Source organism: Temnothorax curvispinosus, unplaced genomic scaffold, assembly GCF_003070985.1.
Source record: "Temnothorax curvispinosus isolate PA1 unplaced genomic scaffold, ASM307098v1 QBEX01003965.1, whole genome shotgun sequence".
NCBI lineage: Eukaryota > Metazoa > Arthropoda > Insecta > Hymenoptera > Formicidae > Temnothorax > Temnothorax curvispinosus.
The window spans coordinates 166,229-184,084 of record NW_020213745.1 but is presented as its reverse complement, the minus strand read 5'-3'; the positions used below and the strand labels follow the sequence as shown (position 1 = coordinate 184,084).

Below are 17,856 nucleotides of genomic sequence, written 5' to 3'. Positions count from 1 at the left end.
TGATCGTCTTTCTTCTTTTTTATCTCGATCAATTTGTTATTACAATCACCACCAATGTCTCAGTCTTTCGCCACATCTTCAATTTCACTTGATGTCTGTATAATTGGTAATAATAATTACCATCGCGCGATCATTGTCTTCAGCAACATAATTTGTTTTTATATAGTCTTAATCGTCGCTATGGTTAACTCCTCCGCACGATCGTACAGTTCTCCTATTGTTGTTGCGATTACCGTACGCATTGCATTGCTCCGCTACCGACCATGCTTATTAACTATATATCATATACACAACGTAAAATAGCAATACAATATCCACGCCAATGGATATTCGTCATTGTCTACGAAATATTAGATCCAATTATTACGAACGATACGCACAAAATTGGTCAGTAGCTTCATTTAAAAAATATAATCGAAGTAATCTAATCTTACAACACATTTATCAACACACGTTCGTATAACCGCATTTGTAAATATCTTGTATATAAAATGTTCGGAATCCTTTTAGTAAACAAAAAGCGAGCGTCAATTACTTTATCTCTTCGATCGTATATAATTACGTAATAATATATTACGCGCTAGTATACGTGGTCTAGTATATAAGACGCTAGAAATATTCATAGTTCATCAAAGTAATAAGAAATTCAGATATCTTGGAGCTCTGTCTGCGAAAAGATATTTCTATGCGCAGCTTTTTAGCTCTATCTCTATACTATCTGTTGTTATAGATATAGAAACATAGCGGCTTTTGTATACAATATATACAGGGTGTCCTATAATACAAGTAGGAAGATAGTTTAAATAATATATGTAAAGAATAAAATAAAAATTGTACATAAAATATAAATAAAAAATATTAATTATGTATTTCTGTAATATTTTGATTTAGAATAATTGAATATTTTTGTACACGCAGCAGCGAGTAGAATCGATTGACGATTCTACTTTTGCACAAGTACAGTAATTGTAACGTATAATTGCAATTTTAAATGCAATTGTTTATCTTTTTACATGAATTTGTTCACAATCGATTTATATCTGTATACAAATGTACGTCACTTATATATTTTTCCTTATTTTGTATATAAAAGTATTAAGATAAAATCATCGAAAAGTGAATATTTTACATGATGTTTAATATCTTGTCAGAATATATTAGAATAAAATATGACTCACAGAGTGTGGACTCATAGACTATCTGCTTTCGGATGATCTTACTTTAATACTTTTATAAATATTTATTTTTAAGAAATCGACTTATATATAAAATAAATTATTTAATTTTAGTTAAGAAAATATCCAGAAATGATCCTGAAATATAAAAAATTGTGACCTTGGAAAAAGAAAACTTCTCAATCAGAATATGTATCCTTATGAGATATATAAATATCTCTTTTTCTTTAAATATGTCTATCATAAAAATAAAAGGAATATTTATACATTTAGAATACGATCGAGGATACCCTGTGTATAATTAAAAACAATTTAAATTATTGAAAGTTATATTTATAGAATATTAATCTTATCTTTAAGGGGATGCTGCAATGGAGCCGTAACCGAACTCGATCGGCGTCGGTAAAGAAGACCGGCGAACTATATCTGTCCTTGTATAGACAAAGATATAGACAAGGATAGCACGCTACATTGCACGCACACATACGCACGATGCACGTCGACATTATACTTTTATATTACGCTTCCAAATCTTGATTTGGAGGGATTATCGATATTTTTCTTGTTGTGCAATTCGAGGGAACTTGTTTTCGTGTTCGTACCAATGGTATATCTTTTATATGAAATACATCTTGTGACGAGCTGACAGCTCGCCGCAACTCGAGACGCCATATTGGGATAAAAGTAGGATAAGGAAATCTGTACTTCCATAATTTTTTCTCGTTTTCTATATAAAATCAGAGTTCCCCCGAATCATTAATGTATGTACTGCAATTCTGGAGAAGGATTTTTAATTCTGTCAAATTAATACGACGCTACGTGCCGACAAAAAATGCCGGTAAAACAGACGGCTCCAGCATCCCCTTAATATAGCAAATTCAGTCATTCACATCTACCCAAGTTTAACAAAGAGAAAATTTCACGCAAAGAAGCTTCACACTTTCAACTTATTTTTTCACATAGATTTACTTTTTCCGTCGTATTACTAGTTACAGGACACCTCATATATGAAAAATTTCCTCAAAAGCAAAGATATCGTAGACTCCTGTTTTTCCACTTCTTTGTGCGGTACAAAGTGTTAACTTATCCTGCCTTATTTATTAAACTTTATAAGTACACGTTGTAGTACCAATCATACAACAAATACACTCTACTACGCGACATCATAATACTGAGACTTATGGACTTTATAAACAAATGAAGCTAACTCAGAGAGAATTATTGTCGTAATCGTCTGCAATTGATATCTCGTGCTTTTAAGGATAGTACTATTATCCATCGCTGTGTCGTTCTAGCAATATAATCCAAAAACTGATGCCTGCTACATTTCGATATCTATATGAAAAACCGATCGAAATAACTAACTTTTCTCCTCTTTGTTAAAAGGTATATTATAATGTGGTATATAATGTAAAGGTACCAATACCCGGACACTTAAGCATAGGAAATGTACCAATACCTGGACACGTATCTGTGTCTGGATACCTTTAAAAAAACATAAATTTATGAAAATAAACGTTTGAATATTATAACTTAAGTTTCAAACTACAAAAAAAATACTTTTATCTTTGATTTTAATACGCGTTATACTTATAAATAATAAAGGTGTCCGGATATAGGTACATGTCCGGGTATTGGTACCTTTACCTTATAGCGCATCGATTTATGCGTGTGCGGCATAAAAATCGATCAGATGGATCCTTAAGTATCGAATGTATCATGTAAGTTTATCTTAACAGCTTATGTCAAAACACACCTCAGTATTACCAAATGTCACATTTGTCATAACAATATGAAGAGATACTCCTAGCGTGATACTTAAAGCTCTTACAACTTTTACAACACACTTGCGCATAGATAGTAGCAATAGCTGGGGTTTTGGACTAGACATGATGCGGTTGAATATGAGGCAGCCGACTTGACGAGATGGATCAGGATTTCATGCTATTCTCGTCCAGACGCCTTTCCGTCGCCATCGTCAACAGATTGGAAAATTCCATCTCTAATAATTGTCTTGCCTACGAAAATAATACAGAATATATTCACTTATGTTTTAACAAGTTTTTATTGTAATGTAACTGTAAGCATTTACCTGTGTATTCTGTGTGGGAATTTGTAAAGTTAATGCAAAACTATTTGCATCAAAACTTTCGTCTAGAGCTATGAGTGCACCGTGCACCCCTGATTCTAAGAGGTTATTCCCGTATTCCTACGAGTATTGGATGTTAATTTCTTTCGTAAGTAATCGATCGTAGCGGAGCATTAGTGCTAGTCTACAACCTTGCTTTAAAGGATATTTAAGCTCTAAACCGTAAGAAATTGAACAATCACAATACAATTTGAGGAGAATATTCGACTGTGATTGGTCAATTTCTTACGGCTTAGAGCTTAAATACCCTTTAAAGCAAGGTTGTAGACCAGCACTAGAGAACGTTTATCTACCTTCAAACCAATCGACTGTACCCATCTTATGACACGATCATTACTCCACACGAGTACATCTATATTGGCACCTTCTGCCACTCGTCTTCTCTCTTCTAATTGCTGTCTATCATAATTTAGTCTCTTTAAGCAAGAAATGCCATACTGCAAACTTGTTCTGCGACAATATATCGACAATAATTTAATAATGTAATAATATTGCTATAACTATTGCTATATAATACATTGAAATGCGCAATTATAAATAATAACATTAGATAAACAATGTATTTTAACATATCAGTAATATAAACTAAATTTTTAGATGAATTTGTGAGTGCCTCAACACTGTCTTTTTCCTACCTGTGAAAACTGTCAACCATTCTCAGTTGACCACGAAGATCCTTCTTCGTAAGATGATCAAGCATTCTAGCATCAACAAGGCACTCCATAAAAGTAGATCGGTACTGAGGCAGCCCGAGGCTCGGTAACCAGACATTACCTATCCACTCGTGATTCATATCACCAAATGCTAATGTTGTGCGAGAAGTTTTCGGTGCTGACGGGCTCGTAAGCGACACCATTTCCTGAATGGCTAGTCTCAGCTTTAATCGGTGCAAAGGATTACTGTCACAGAAGTACAGAAAACAATTGTAGACACAATTGTAACATTATAATGTATTATAACGTTATATTATCACAGTTATAATGTAATTTTTATTTTATATAATTTTTATTTCTTTTATATAATTTTTACAGAGTACCTTATACCAATCTCTCGCTGAATCTCGGTATCGCTAAGAGCGCTCATGATGGCACCACTTTTAACGTTTGCTCGACAAGCGGCGACATACCACGTTGGCATGCCCACCCAAAGCTCCAACCAGGCGACTACCGTTGGTCCGTTCCATAAAGCAAAGGGCGTTCCGGCTTTCATCGCTTCCGCTAAAAGCTCGTGCCGCGAGGAGTCCAACATGCTACCAAACATGCTTGGACTAAAATATTAAATATATATAGAAGATCGCAGTAATTATAAATTACTTATCTTCGCAATCTCAATATAATGCGATGTAGATATTAGAATATATTTATCGCAGTATTATCGTAAGATTTGAATAATAATTGTCTGTTAAAAATCCTCAAGTATAAAAAGAGCTTGAGGTCTAATAACATATTGCAATTCTAAAAAGTTTCAGTAAATGCTTCCTACTATAAAATTATTGCTTGAAAATTTTGTTTATCATACTTTTCATCCATAAAGCTAAAAAACTGTAACAAACGGGTTGGGCATTCCTTGCTTACAATGATAATTATATATTTATTAGAAAAGTTGCTCAAAATGTTTCCCACTGTCTTGTAGACATTTTAGGTACCTTGTTATTATGGAATTGGCGATATTTTGGAATTATTAGTCAATTTTTCTTTCATAACAGTTGAATACAGTCCCTGGTCATATTATTAGACGCACCTTAATTTTTTTTACAATCATTGACTTCCCATGCACCAGCTTTATGATACCGCTCATCTATCATTGTTATAAACCATCAAATTATGTTAAGAAACTATTGTTCTACAGAAGTCACTTGTTTATGACGTATTTCACTTAACCGTAATAATGATAGTAAACAAGTATGATCTTGCGCCAGTTGCATTGTTCACAATAATGATGCAGGAGACACAGTACAAGCATACCTACATTAATAGTATGCCAAAGCGAATTAAAATTTTAATAACCGCCAAAGGCGGCTTGACTAAATATTAAAAATATACATATTTTTTGACTGCCTAAATAATTGATAAAGTGTTTTTTTAGGCATATATCATATAAATATAAAATTGATAGCTTTTTTCACCTCCCAATCTGAATTCTATTAAAAGATTAAGTGCGTCTAATAATATGGCCAGGGACTGTCAATATTATTTTCTAATTGTCCTCATACATAAACATTTGATTACATTATATGACAACTAATGTAACAATCAAGAAATGGTATTGGTAATAACGTTAAAAAAGTTGATATATAAAGTTTCTTAAAAAATCATTTTAAAATGCATGTTTATAAAAACACTTTTACTTAGAATTATATTTTCTATCAAATCCTATAAGCTCATGTTATCTTATTTTGGAACATTTATTGTATGACACAAATGCAAAAACAATTAAAATAAAGAAGTATTACTTGATATATAACTCGAGCGCAAAGTATCAATATTTGAAAGTACCATAAAAATTATTGTTGTATGCTTATGTGTATAATTAAAGATAAAGTAAAAAATAAAATTTTAAATATATGTAGATGTATATTTTTTACATGTATGTATGTAGGTGTATAGGTAAGTATATAAGTGTTTAGAGAGAGCGCACGCGTGCGCGTTAAATTATCTATCATACTTCATCATACTTCATCATACTATTATATAAAACCTGACTGTTTGTCTGTCCGTCCGTCTGTCCGTGAACTACTCATTTGTTAGTGGACCGAATTTTTACCAAAAGTATATGAAACAGGGGTAGAATTTTCCGGGAAGTGCCATGATGTGTATAGTTTTTCGTTACCGATTTTCTGGAAACCGGTTTTTCTAATTTTCTCAAATTTTCAGGAAATAATTGACCGAATCTCAAAGAATTATAGATCAAATAGAGGTAGAATTTTCCGGGGAGTGCTATAAAATGTATAATTTTTCGTTACCGATTTTTTTGGAAGCCGGTATTAGAAGTTTTTCCAATTTTTCGAGAATTAATTGACCAAATCGCAAGAATTGTATATGAAGTAGGGGTAGAATATTTTCCGGGGATTGCCATGATGTGTACAGTTTTTGTTACCAATCTTTTTGGAAACCAGTTTTTATAATTTTTCTAATTTTTCGGGAAATAATTGATTGAATCTTAAAGAATTACATATGAAGTAGAGGTAGAATTTCCCGGGGAGTGCTATAAAGTGTACTATTTTTTGTTACCGATCTTTTTGGAAACCGGTTCCAACTGACCAAATCTCAAAAAATTGTACATAAAGTAGGGGTTGAATTTCTCGGGGAGTGTTATAAAGTATATAATTTTTCGTTACCGATCTTTTTGGAAACTGGTATCAGAAGTTTGACGAATTTTTCGGGAAATAATTGATCGAATTTTAAAGAATTGTATATAAAACAGGGGTAGAATTTCCTGGGGAGTGCTATAAACTGTATAGTTTTTCGTTACCAATCTTTTTGGGAACCGGTATCTTTTTGGAAATCAGATACGAAATTTTCCAGAGAGGGAGAGAGAGGGAGGGAGAGAGGGAGAGAGAGAGAGAGAGAAAGAAACTATTTGCGTGTCTTATTACATATGTCCTTCGGGGCAAAGCCCGGGTAACCACACGGGAAAAAATTTTAAGTTAAAATCACCTGAAACTGCCAGGCCAAAATAGGCCAGGTCTTGTCAAGCTGGTGCGGCCCGACGGTAAAGTAATTTTTACGGCGCTCTTCAGTTGTCGTTGTTTACTATATTGGTTGTTTTAACCAAACAGCTGTCCTGCCGAAATTACCGTGCGGACCGGCATATGTGACCGTTTTAGTAAGCACATACGTAAGTTCGTCTCTCAATCGTCGCTCATTTTGTGATTTGTGTTGTTGTGCGTAATATATATAGTTAACAAATACATTGAGACTGTTTGAAGAAACAATGGACAATTTTACAGTGCAAATATTGTGGAGTGGAAATTTGATAATTTTATACAACGATTTCAAAGTAAGTGCATATTTTTTTTTAATATTCAGAGTTCTTATTATTACAATTGTGCAAAAAATCATGACTTGAGTTGTATACTCGATACGAGAAAAGTATATAACTTGATTATTGAGAACTAAGAATTTTGATGACTTGCAAACATAACCTGCTATATATATATATATATAGTATATATATGATATATATATATATATATATATATATATATATATATATATATATATTCCACTCGCTAAGAATGATCCAAAAAAAGGATGTGTGGTGGAGGCCAATTTTGTTTTAAATAATAAAATTTAATTAATAGTAAATAAATTTAATAAAATTAATAATAAATAAATATAATAAAATACAAATATAAATAAATATAAATAAATAAAAATTAAAAATGGCGGGTCAGCGGAGGGTACATCCGCGCGATGCGCGGGAAAAATAGAGATACATATATCTCTATATATACATAAATTTAATTGAGGAAAATATAACTTAAAGTGGAAAAAATTGTCTGCAAAGAAAAAAGTAAGAAAAAAGTTTAGGGGAGGGATCTAGACTTATATAAAAAAACCTAGTAATTATATAATTTTCATTTCTTATGGCATAGATTCCATTATACCCAAACTTAATGAAATTTATAACATAAACTGTTAAAATAGCAATGTGTTATGATTTTAATATAAATACCTTTTCTTTTTTCTGCGATCAAAGTCACTTTTACTTCCAAGCGTACCAGCTACACACACACTGTCTCCGTAGTCTGGATCTGCTGGTGTACTTACACCTCCTATACCTGATACATCCCCCGGCATTGGTGTATCTTTCCCTTTGATCTAAGTAACAAAAAGATAAGGATTATTACACAGACCAAATGCTTTATAACCATCGTGGTCAAATTTCTCTTTTGCTTCCTCATAGAGGAAGCTTTGTTTTCATAAACTTCGTATATGGACCTTTGATCGCATAATTAGTAATTAGTAATTAGCACGATAAAACAGCTCTTTTGAAACAAAACTCTAACAAAAACTGTCTTAAAACTTATATTAATCCGATTTGCCTCGGTCTACGTACCCTAAGTTATTTGATAGATAGAGTATCATTACAGAAAGATTGTTATTGAATTCGGCGAGGATCGGTAAAGGGATTACCGATTTCTGCTTAAAAAGTGTATAAGATGTACATGTAATTTTATATAGAGTATCATTAAAGGAAGGTTGTTTTAAATTTTGCGAGGATTGGTGAAAGGGTTACCGATTTCTGCTTGAAAAATGTGTAAGTTATTTGATGGATAGAATATCATTTAAGGAAGGTATTGAATTTGGCAAGGATAGGTGAAGGAGTTACCGATTTCTGCCTAAAAAGTTACATGTTATAAGTTATACATATATATAGAGTATCATTAAAAGAAGGTTGGTATTGAATTTGGCGATAATCGGTAAAAGGGTTCTTTCTTATAAAATTTTGAATTTTTTGAGAAATGTCCGTAGCTGCTTTAACTTTCGCCAATTTTGAGATATCGGGCTATTTATAATTCTATTATATTCTTCAATCTTTTCTATCTCTATTTCATATATAATTCTTGAAAATTTAGTTAATTTAAACCCAGCTCTATACGTGATCAAAGGTTCATAATTTTTTTAGAAATGTCTGTGGTATATAGCTATAACTTCCGCCAGTTTTGAGATATCAGGCTATTTATAATTCTATTATATTCTTCAGTCTTTTTTGCTTCCTCATAAAGGAAGCTTTGTTTTCGTAAATTCGTATATGAACTTTTGATTGCATATAAAGTTGGCTCTAATCAACCAAATTTAAAAAAATTATATATAAAATAGGGGTAGAAAAAACCAAAAAAAAGATTGTTTTTTGAGTTTTTAATGTAAATATGTTCAGAGTGTTTTAAAACGTCGAAATATTGCATTAAAAAAAATGTCGGTATGTGTGTATGTATGTCTGTGCCAAATTTACAGAAATTTCTGTAACTCCAGAACTGATCAACCAAATCTTAACGAATTATATATGAAATAGGGGTAGAAAAGACTGAAGAATATAATAGAATTAATAAAAATAGTTAATAATGAAGGGGTTACCAATTTCTGTTAAAAAAAGGTTTTAAAATTTTTTAATTTTATTATATTCTTCAGTTTTTTCTATATTTCTATTTCATATATAATTCTTTAAGGCCGGTATTCATAGTCGGGTTTTATATCCAAGATCGTCTTAAGTATAGTCTTAAGGCGTCATCAGCCAATCAGAGGGCCGTATTAGCATCTTAAGACATCACTTCCTCTATGAGGAAGTCAAGTGCAAATTTCTAATTTGCACAATTTTTTTTACTTGTTTTACTCCTATTTCATATATAATTCCTTAAAATTTGGTTGATTAAACCCAGCTTTATACGCGATTAAAGGTCCATATGCGAAGTCCATGTGGCCTGAACTCTTTAAGTGAAAATTGATTTGATATTGCGTCGATTGTAAAACCCCACTTATGCTACTAAGCTAACCCTCTATCAATTCATAAAAAGATTAAATTTAAAATTTTAAAAGAGTGTGCAAATTAGAAACTTGCACATTGCTTCCTTATCATACAGATTGCTACCATCGCTCTTATTTTTTTAATCAATTTTTTATACATGCGGAAGTTTGTGAGGTTCACGGTAGTGAGGTTCTCCTTTTCTATGGAGAACGATCCAGTGGAGTAAATATACGTTAAATCTTTATGGTGCTTACGCACACACGCATGCACCTTCTTATAAATCTTATATTTACATTATATTAATTAATTTAAGATAATAATTATTTACTTTATGGTATTTAATTAATTAATGACAATTAAGTAATATTGAAGTATTATACATTTTAAGAATAGTATATTAGAAATATACAATATTGGAAAACGTGATTCCTGTGTAAAACAATAAACTTGGTAAAAGATTAATACAGTAAAATGGAAAGAAAACTTTGTTTTTGTAAAAAATAATGTTACACAATGAAAAACAAGTGTAAAATCTATTCCATCAATAGATTTTGCACTTGTTTACAGATTGATTTTTATTTCTAATTTAACTTATATCCCGACAACAGTTGATTTTTCGAAGAGATTTACGCTGTTAAAAAAGTTCCTAATTGTAAATTCATTGATTACTATCGATAGAATGATTCAAAAGTACTCCATTTTATTTCAAAAAAGCAAATTTTAGTTGGTAATGTGGAAATCGGGGACACTCAAAGTTATTCGAGGTCGCCAAAGGATTCCCCTACTTGTCCTTGATATACGTTACATATAATATATATAATAAGTGTCTTTCCCTGAATGAATTGTTCCAGTATCCTATCTTTAACCATTTTTGAAAAAAACGTAGTAAAACTTTTCATCACTTACACTCTCTCTTACTCTGTATAAACAGAAATAAAAAGAAATTCTTTAGAATATTGTAAAATTAATAAAAATATCCTTATTTAATATTTTTATTTACATATATATCAAAGCAATAAATATTTTAGATTGTATCCTGCAATATTAATACAAATCATATAAAAACTTTTTTACTTATACACTTTAAAACATATAAAATCTTTTTTATAAAGCAGAAAAGATAATTAATAATTAATAAAAAACTTCCGGGACTGAGTAAATAGAGAGAAGCACGCCTGTCAAACGCGTCAGTGTTTTTTCGAACTTATCTGCCGTTCCTTCGCCGTGGGGCGACTTTGTTTCAGGTAGTTTGCATGCACAGATATGCAGGACTGACTGCAGATATAAATCGGCAGTGTGGGAGTCGAACTACAGACGATTTCGGGGATTCTGTGCTGCTGCGGAGGGTTCTTTTCAAATTTCCTCGGGTGATCTGTGCTGCTGCGATAATTTGAAAGTTAAGTGATAGAAGCGAAAACAGGCACGGAGAAATCGGAGTCGGAGTAGCACGAAAACATGTCGATAAAAAAGAGAGTGACAGGAGGAAAGAGGTGTGTTGAAGAGATAAAAAACGAGAAAAGAATTCAGATGGACGAGAAGAAAGAGGAGGGCTAGAAAAAGGATATTAACTCAAAGAAAGGCGAGAAAAAGAATAGGACGATAGAAAAAGGTCCACAAGGGCGGTGGAACTGTCAAGAATAAGATATAGGACGTAGGAATCCAAGAATCAATTATAGAATACGTAAAGAAAAGAGGAAGGGAGGAAGAAAAAGGAAAATTTTGGTAAAGAAAAAAGAGTGATAAGATCGCCAAACAAGATAAAAAGAAACGAAAAGAAAGAAGAAGGCATGGAGGCAAAAAAAATCCTGAAAGAGATTTTAGCAAAAATGGATGAACAAGAGAGAGAAAGAAAGAAGGGTAAAGAAGAGATAATGAAGAGATACACGCGACCTGAGGGAGGAATATAGAAAAAGAGAAATGCTTTGGGAAGAACAAAAAACGAGTTTAGAAAATAGAATAAAACAGCTGGAGGAGAAAATAGAAAAAGTGGAGAAGAGTGAAAGTGAAAAGTTAGAGAGCAGTGAACTAATGAAGAAGATGAAGGAGATGGAAAGAAATCCAAATTAACCGAAAGGAGAAAAAAGAAAAATAATATAATTATAAAAGGAATAAAAGTAGAAAATCGAGGTGAAAGAAAAGAGAAGATAAGGAAATTCCTTGAAGAAATCACCAAAAAGAAGATGGAAGTGGACGAAGTGCAGGCAATTGGCCGGGGAGGGTACAAAATGACGCTAGTCAGATTTAATAGATAAGAGGATAAAAGAGAAATAATGGCAAAGAGGAAGAAGATAGGAAGAGCAAGCAAGATATTTATGGATAACGATCTGACGGCAACAGAAAGGCAGATACAAAAACTGTAGTATAGTAAAAGTAGAGAGAGAAAAGGGGAAGAAAGCAACGGTAGGATATCAAAAAATATAGATAGACAATTGCAAAAGGAAGTGGAATAAAAACACCGAAATGCTAGAAAGCAGAGGTGTTTTTCGGAAAGAGTAGAGAAGAGAGAAGACAGGGAGAAGGAGAGAGGAAGAGTGAGAGAGGAGGAAGAAGAGGAAGATAAGGCGGAAAAAGGAAGAGGATTAAGGATATGCTTTTGGAACGTAGCGGGACTAATTAATAAATGTGAAAATGTGAGGATTATTTGGAGAATTTTTACGTGATAGGACTAGTAGAAACATGGATGAAGGAAGATAAATGGAGAAAGATTAAAAATAAGTTGTCCAGAAAAATTTGGAATTGTGTACCAGCGAGAAGGAAACACAGGAAAGGAAGAGCAAAAGGAGGGATAATAACAACATTGCAGTCAACAAGAATTTGAAACTTATAGAGATTAGGGAGATTAGCGACGAGGTAGTAGAAAGCAGATTAGAGTATAATAGAAACAAATGGAGAATAATCACGTTGTACAGTCAAAAGATAGACGATACGATGGAAACACTAAGGGAGAAGGTACAAGAAGAAAATGAAGAATAGTTGCTGGTACGAGGTGATATGAACGCGAGGACGGGAAGCAGAGGAGGACCGATAAATGAGGAAAAAGAGAAAGAAAAGAGGAGCGAGACCAGAAAGTTAGTAGATAAAGTTGTAAATAGAGAGGGACGTATATTAATAGATAAAATAGAAGAAAGATGGGCTATATTAAATGGGAGTTTCGGAAGGGATGGACTTATATAAGAGACTTAGGATCATCGGTTATAGATTATGTCTTAGAGAATGACAGAGCAGGAGAAGAAATAAATATGGTTGAAGAAGACATTAGAACGGAATCGGATCATGTTCCGCTGGAGGTGGAGTTAACAGGACCACAGGTGATGGAGACAGGGAGAAGGGAGAAAGTAATGGAACTAGGGAGAAGCAACTGGACAGAAGAAGAGAGAAAAGAATATTATGAGAAATATGAAGGATGGTCGAGTACACAAATAGATACAGAGGATATCTGGAAGGAGATGAAAGAAAAAGTAAAAACCCCTATCACAAAGCATAAAAAAAGGATAATACCATGAAGATTAGGAAGAAAAGAATAATGGTACAATAAAGAATGGAAAGAAAGGAAAAAAAGATTGAGGAGATTGATGAGGGACTGGGAGAAGGGAAGGATCGGAAAAGAAGAGTATGTGAGGAAAAAAAAGAAGCACAAGGAATGGTGTAAGGAGCAGAAGGGGAGACATGAAAGCAAAGAAGAAGAAGAAAAGATAAGAAACATTAAAAACGAAGCGGAAGCTTGGAAGTATATAAATAAATACAGAAAAAAGAAAACTGAGAGGATAAGCGAGGAGATACAAATGAACGAGTGGAGAGATCACTTCATGGAAATGATAGGAGAAATAAAGGAAAGAGTGGTGCTAGAAATAAGGAGGAAGTAGAAGATGGCACGAGATTGGAGGTAACAGAGGGAATCGAAGAAATATCGAGAGAAGAGATGATTGAAGTAATAAAGAAACTGAAGATGGGAAAGGCAACAGGAGAGGACAGGATTGAGAATGATGCGTGGAGATTTATGCAAAAAAATGTAAGTGAAGAATTGCTGAAGTTAATCAACAGAATCTGGAAAGGAGAGGGCATACCGGGAGATTGGAATAAAGGTATGATTAGTCCAATACATAAAAGAGAAGAGAGAAACGACCCGAAAAATTACCGGGGAGTTACGTTAATGAATACGCCGTACAAAATATATGCAAGTATCTTAAATGCGAGGTTGGAGAAGGTTGAGTCTAAGTTAAGGGAAGTGCAATTCGGGTTTAGAAATAACAGAGGAACGATGGATCCAGTATACACGGTAAACTATGTAGCAAATAAGGAGCTGAGTAAGAAGAGTGGAAAGGTTTTTGCATTCTTTGTTGATCTCAAGGCAGCTTTCGATAGAATTGATAGAAGGAAATTGAATGAAACAATGAAGAAGATAGGAATTGAAGATAATTTGAGACGAAGAATAATGGAAACATACAAAGAAACGAAAAATGTAGTGAAGATAAGGGATAAGAAGACAGAGGAATTTTGGACAGAAAAGAGACTAATTGTAAGACAAGAATGCCCGTTGAGTCCAAACCTACTCAATTTATGCATCATGCATTTAGAGGAAGGAATGGAAAAAGGACAAGCAGGAGGCCTTGTGATAGGGAAAGAAAAATTCTGGACAATAACATATGCAGATGACGTAGTGTTAATGGCGACGAGAGAGGCAGAATTGAAGGAAATGATGAGGAGGTTCAAGAGGTATTTGGAAAGGAAGGGTTTGAGTTTGAGTCCAGAGAAATAAAAAATAATGGTGTTCGAGAAAGCTATGGGAAGAAGGAAGAAAAGTGAGTGGAAATGGAGAAAAAAAGACATAGAGGAGATCAAAGAAATAAAATATCTGGGATATATACTACAGAAAAATAGGGTAGCGGAGAATCATGTAAAAGATAGGCTGAAGAAGGCTACAATAGCGATGAAGAGGACATGGAGCATAGGAGAGAGAATATTTAAAGGAGATTTTAGAAGAAGGATGAAGATGTTCGAGGCACTGGTAGAAAGCGTGGAATTATACGGAATTATACGGAGCTGAAATATGGGGGTGGCTGTACGAAAGTAGATTAGATGTGATAAAAAGAAAGTATGTTAAATGAATTTTAGGATTAGATAGAAGAACGCCGAATTATATAATATCAAAAGAAGCCAAAATAAAGGAAATAAAAGTGAGGGCAATAAGGAGAGCTGTGAAATATGAGGAGAAGTCGAGACAGTCAGAGAAGAAAATAGTTCAAGCATGTATAAAGGATCTAGATAGGAGCAGGCCAAGGAAAGAGGAAAGTAATTGGGAGAAGAAGAGAAGAAGGAAACTGATAGAGAGAGGGCAGGAATGGAGAAGGAGCAGCTGAGGAGAAAAATGGAGGCAGAGGACAGGGAGGCGGCGGAGAATTTCGTAAAGAGAATAGAGGAAAAGAAGGAGGAAGAGAGACAGATAAAGATAAACGAGTCAAGATACAATAGTAACTATAAAGAGATTTTAACAGGAGTTACCAAAGTATTTACTAGGAAAGTAGAAGAAAAAGGATAGAATGTTGATAGCCAGATACAGATGCGGGAGTGAGGTGAAAGGCAGTCAACATTGGAGAGAGAAAGAGGATAGGAGATGCAGAATATGCCAAAAAGAAGAGGAGAACATAGAACATATACTAAAAGAATGTGAAGCGACAAGAAGCGAGATACAGTTAAAGAATTTTTAGGAGAGGAAGGAAAAGGACTAAAAGCAATAAAATGGATAGAAAAGGTTAGAAAAGAGGCGGAGAAAAGGTATGGGATAGAGGGAGAGGAGTAGGAAGGGAAATTGAAAGACAGTTAGAATGTTGAATTAGTTTTGGAGTTAATTAGGATGATCTAAGTGATATATGATATATATGTATGTAAAAGAGAAAGTTATATGTTTGTATTTATGTCATATGTTTGTAAATTTATGTAAGGGTTGACGGAAGTCATTCTAAGCCGCAAGGCAAGGATTAAATAACATAATAATAAAAATAATTAATAAAAAGAGAAGCACATTTAAAATATTACAAGTTTAAATAAAATTTTGTTATTGCATAATAAACAGTAAAAAAAATATGTTTTAAAAATCCGTCTTACATGTCATTTTTTGATAAAACTGAAATGCTAACTCAATTTAATTGATATTAATAAAACGAATCTAATATTTTACTAATAAATATCTTACAAATTTTTCACTATTGTCAAAAAGTTACTGCAAAAAATATCGTTTTAGCCAGAGAACCCTTCTTACTTTCCGTCCAAATAATAAGCAGTCCAAGTAATAACTCATAAATTAATAATTTAATAAGATAATCTAACTTGGTGATGAAATATCTATTTATCCTGTGTTAAATATCATTGACTTTCATTTTTCAAAAATTTTCGCTTTAAAAAAAAAATGAACGCGTGGTCGCCACGCGCGTTAGAAGTGAAACTTCTGAAGGCAAGGCTTTGCCATAACGTTTCTGAAATTAATACAAAAACAATGCAACGGAATTAGTCACTCCAAGCCGTCCGCAACTCGAAAATATAGTGTTACACGCAGTCCTCACTATATCCGTCTCGCCAGTGCCGTACGCCTGATCGAATTTTCGATCGCAAAATTGACGCGTTTTTGAGTCGCAAAATCGAATTTACTTACCGATCCAAAAGGAGTTTCACTTTGAACGCCTGTTGGTCGAATTTTCGTGACACTATTTCGTGACGTTTTTTCGTGTCGCACAATCGAACTTACTACCGTATCAAAGAAGTTTCATTTCGTACGCCTATTGGTCGAATTTTTGTTACACTTTTCGTGTCGCATAATCGAACTTACTACCGTACCAGAAAAAGAACCGTCTCGCCAACGCCGTACGCCTATTGGTCAAATTTTCGTTACACTTTTCGTGTCGCACAATCGAACTTACTACCGTACCAAACAAGTTTCATTTCGTACGCCTATTAGTCGAATTTTCGTTATACTTTCCGTGTCACACAATCGAACTTACTACCGTACTAAAGAAGTTTAATTTCGTACGCCTATTGGTCGAATTTTCGTTACACTTTTCGTGTCGCATAATCGAACTTACTACCGTACCAAAGAAGTTTCACTTTCGTTACACCTTTTCGTGTCGCAAATCGAACTCACTACCGTGCCTAAAGAAGTTTCACTTCAAAAATTTCCAGTCATTTTATTTAAATCTTGAGAAAAAATTTCCTGAGGTTTTCCAGATATTTCTATTGAAATTTTTAGACTTAAAAATTAGAGTATTTTATATGTAAATTTAAAATTAATTCCGTTATTATTTAGACTTCTTATTCCTTCTTATTGCAATTATGACAAAATTAAGAGCTATTTATTTTACAAATTACGAATTTAAAAAAAAATACTGAAATAAAGAAATAAAGAATTTTCACAAAATATGTATAAAGTTTCGTACCTACTCATAATATCATTTTTTTACTTGCAAAAATTATAGTAAGAAAGGAGAGTACAATCTATATATAAACATGAAAAAGTATCAACAGTTAAATATTGTGAAGAAACATTCTTTAAAATAAAACGAAACTCATCTAAAATTCTAAACAGAATATATAACATGTGTATTTGTATATACTCGCAAAATAAAAATGATATTTTTGAAGAGCCAGTTTTGACAAGTTTCCTGAAAAAGTTCTAAATTTTCTAGATCTTTCAAACCAGTAAATATCTCAAATACGAATCTTTATATAATTGAATTGCTTATATAAGGCTCCCGGATATCCGGCCGCCATGTTAGATCATGACTTCAGAGGCGAGAAATGACACACTGCACTGATCACTTCGAAGTGATCTGAAAGTGTTAATTTCTGCAAATATCTTTTTATTTGGAAATTGCACGCAAGAATTCTCAGCGTGTCATTTCTCACCTCTGACGTTACGAGCTCATATGACCGCGGCGAGAACCTATAAGAACCTTAAGAAGTTTCAAAAAATTATTGGGACATTCATTATTATATGTGAGCCTTCGAGAAAATAACTGAACAGTGCCGTCCCAGATAGCCAAGCGTGATAGAGCATATTGAGCAAACTAATGCATT

At 33.2% G+C, this 17,856-nt stretch overlaps 1 protein-coding gene across 1 annotated transcript in view; it reads right to left on the bottom strand.

Annotated features, from left to right (window-relative positions):
* Positions 1 to 2,747: 2,747 nt before the first annotated feature.
* Positions 2,748 to 17,856, bottom strand: part of LOC112453052 (liprin-alpha-1) — a 129,122-nt gene continuing 114,013 nt past the window's right edge. Inside the window, exons 12-17 of the mRNA XM_025013595.1 lie at positions 8,002 to 8,147; positions 4,361 to 4,573; positions 3,960 to 4,223; positions 3,618 to 3,774; positions 3,268 to 3,384; positions 2,748 to 3,193 (exon numbers count right to left, since the gene is read on the bottom strand). Of these exons, the coding sequence (XP_024869363.1) occupies positions 3,107 to 3,193; positions 3,268 to 3,384; positions 3,618 to 3,774; positions 3,960 to 4,223; positions 4,361 to 4,573; positions 8,002 to 8,147 (984 nt within the window). The 3' untranslated portion in view covers positions 2,748 to 3,106. The remainder of the gene's footprint in view (positions 3,194 to 3,267; positions 3,385 to 3,617; positions 3,775 to 3,959; positions 4,224 to 4,360; positions 4,574 to 8,001; positions 8,148 to 17,856) is intronic.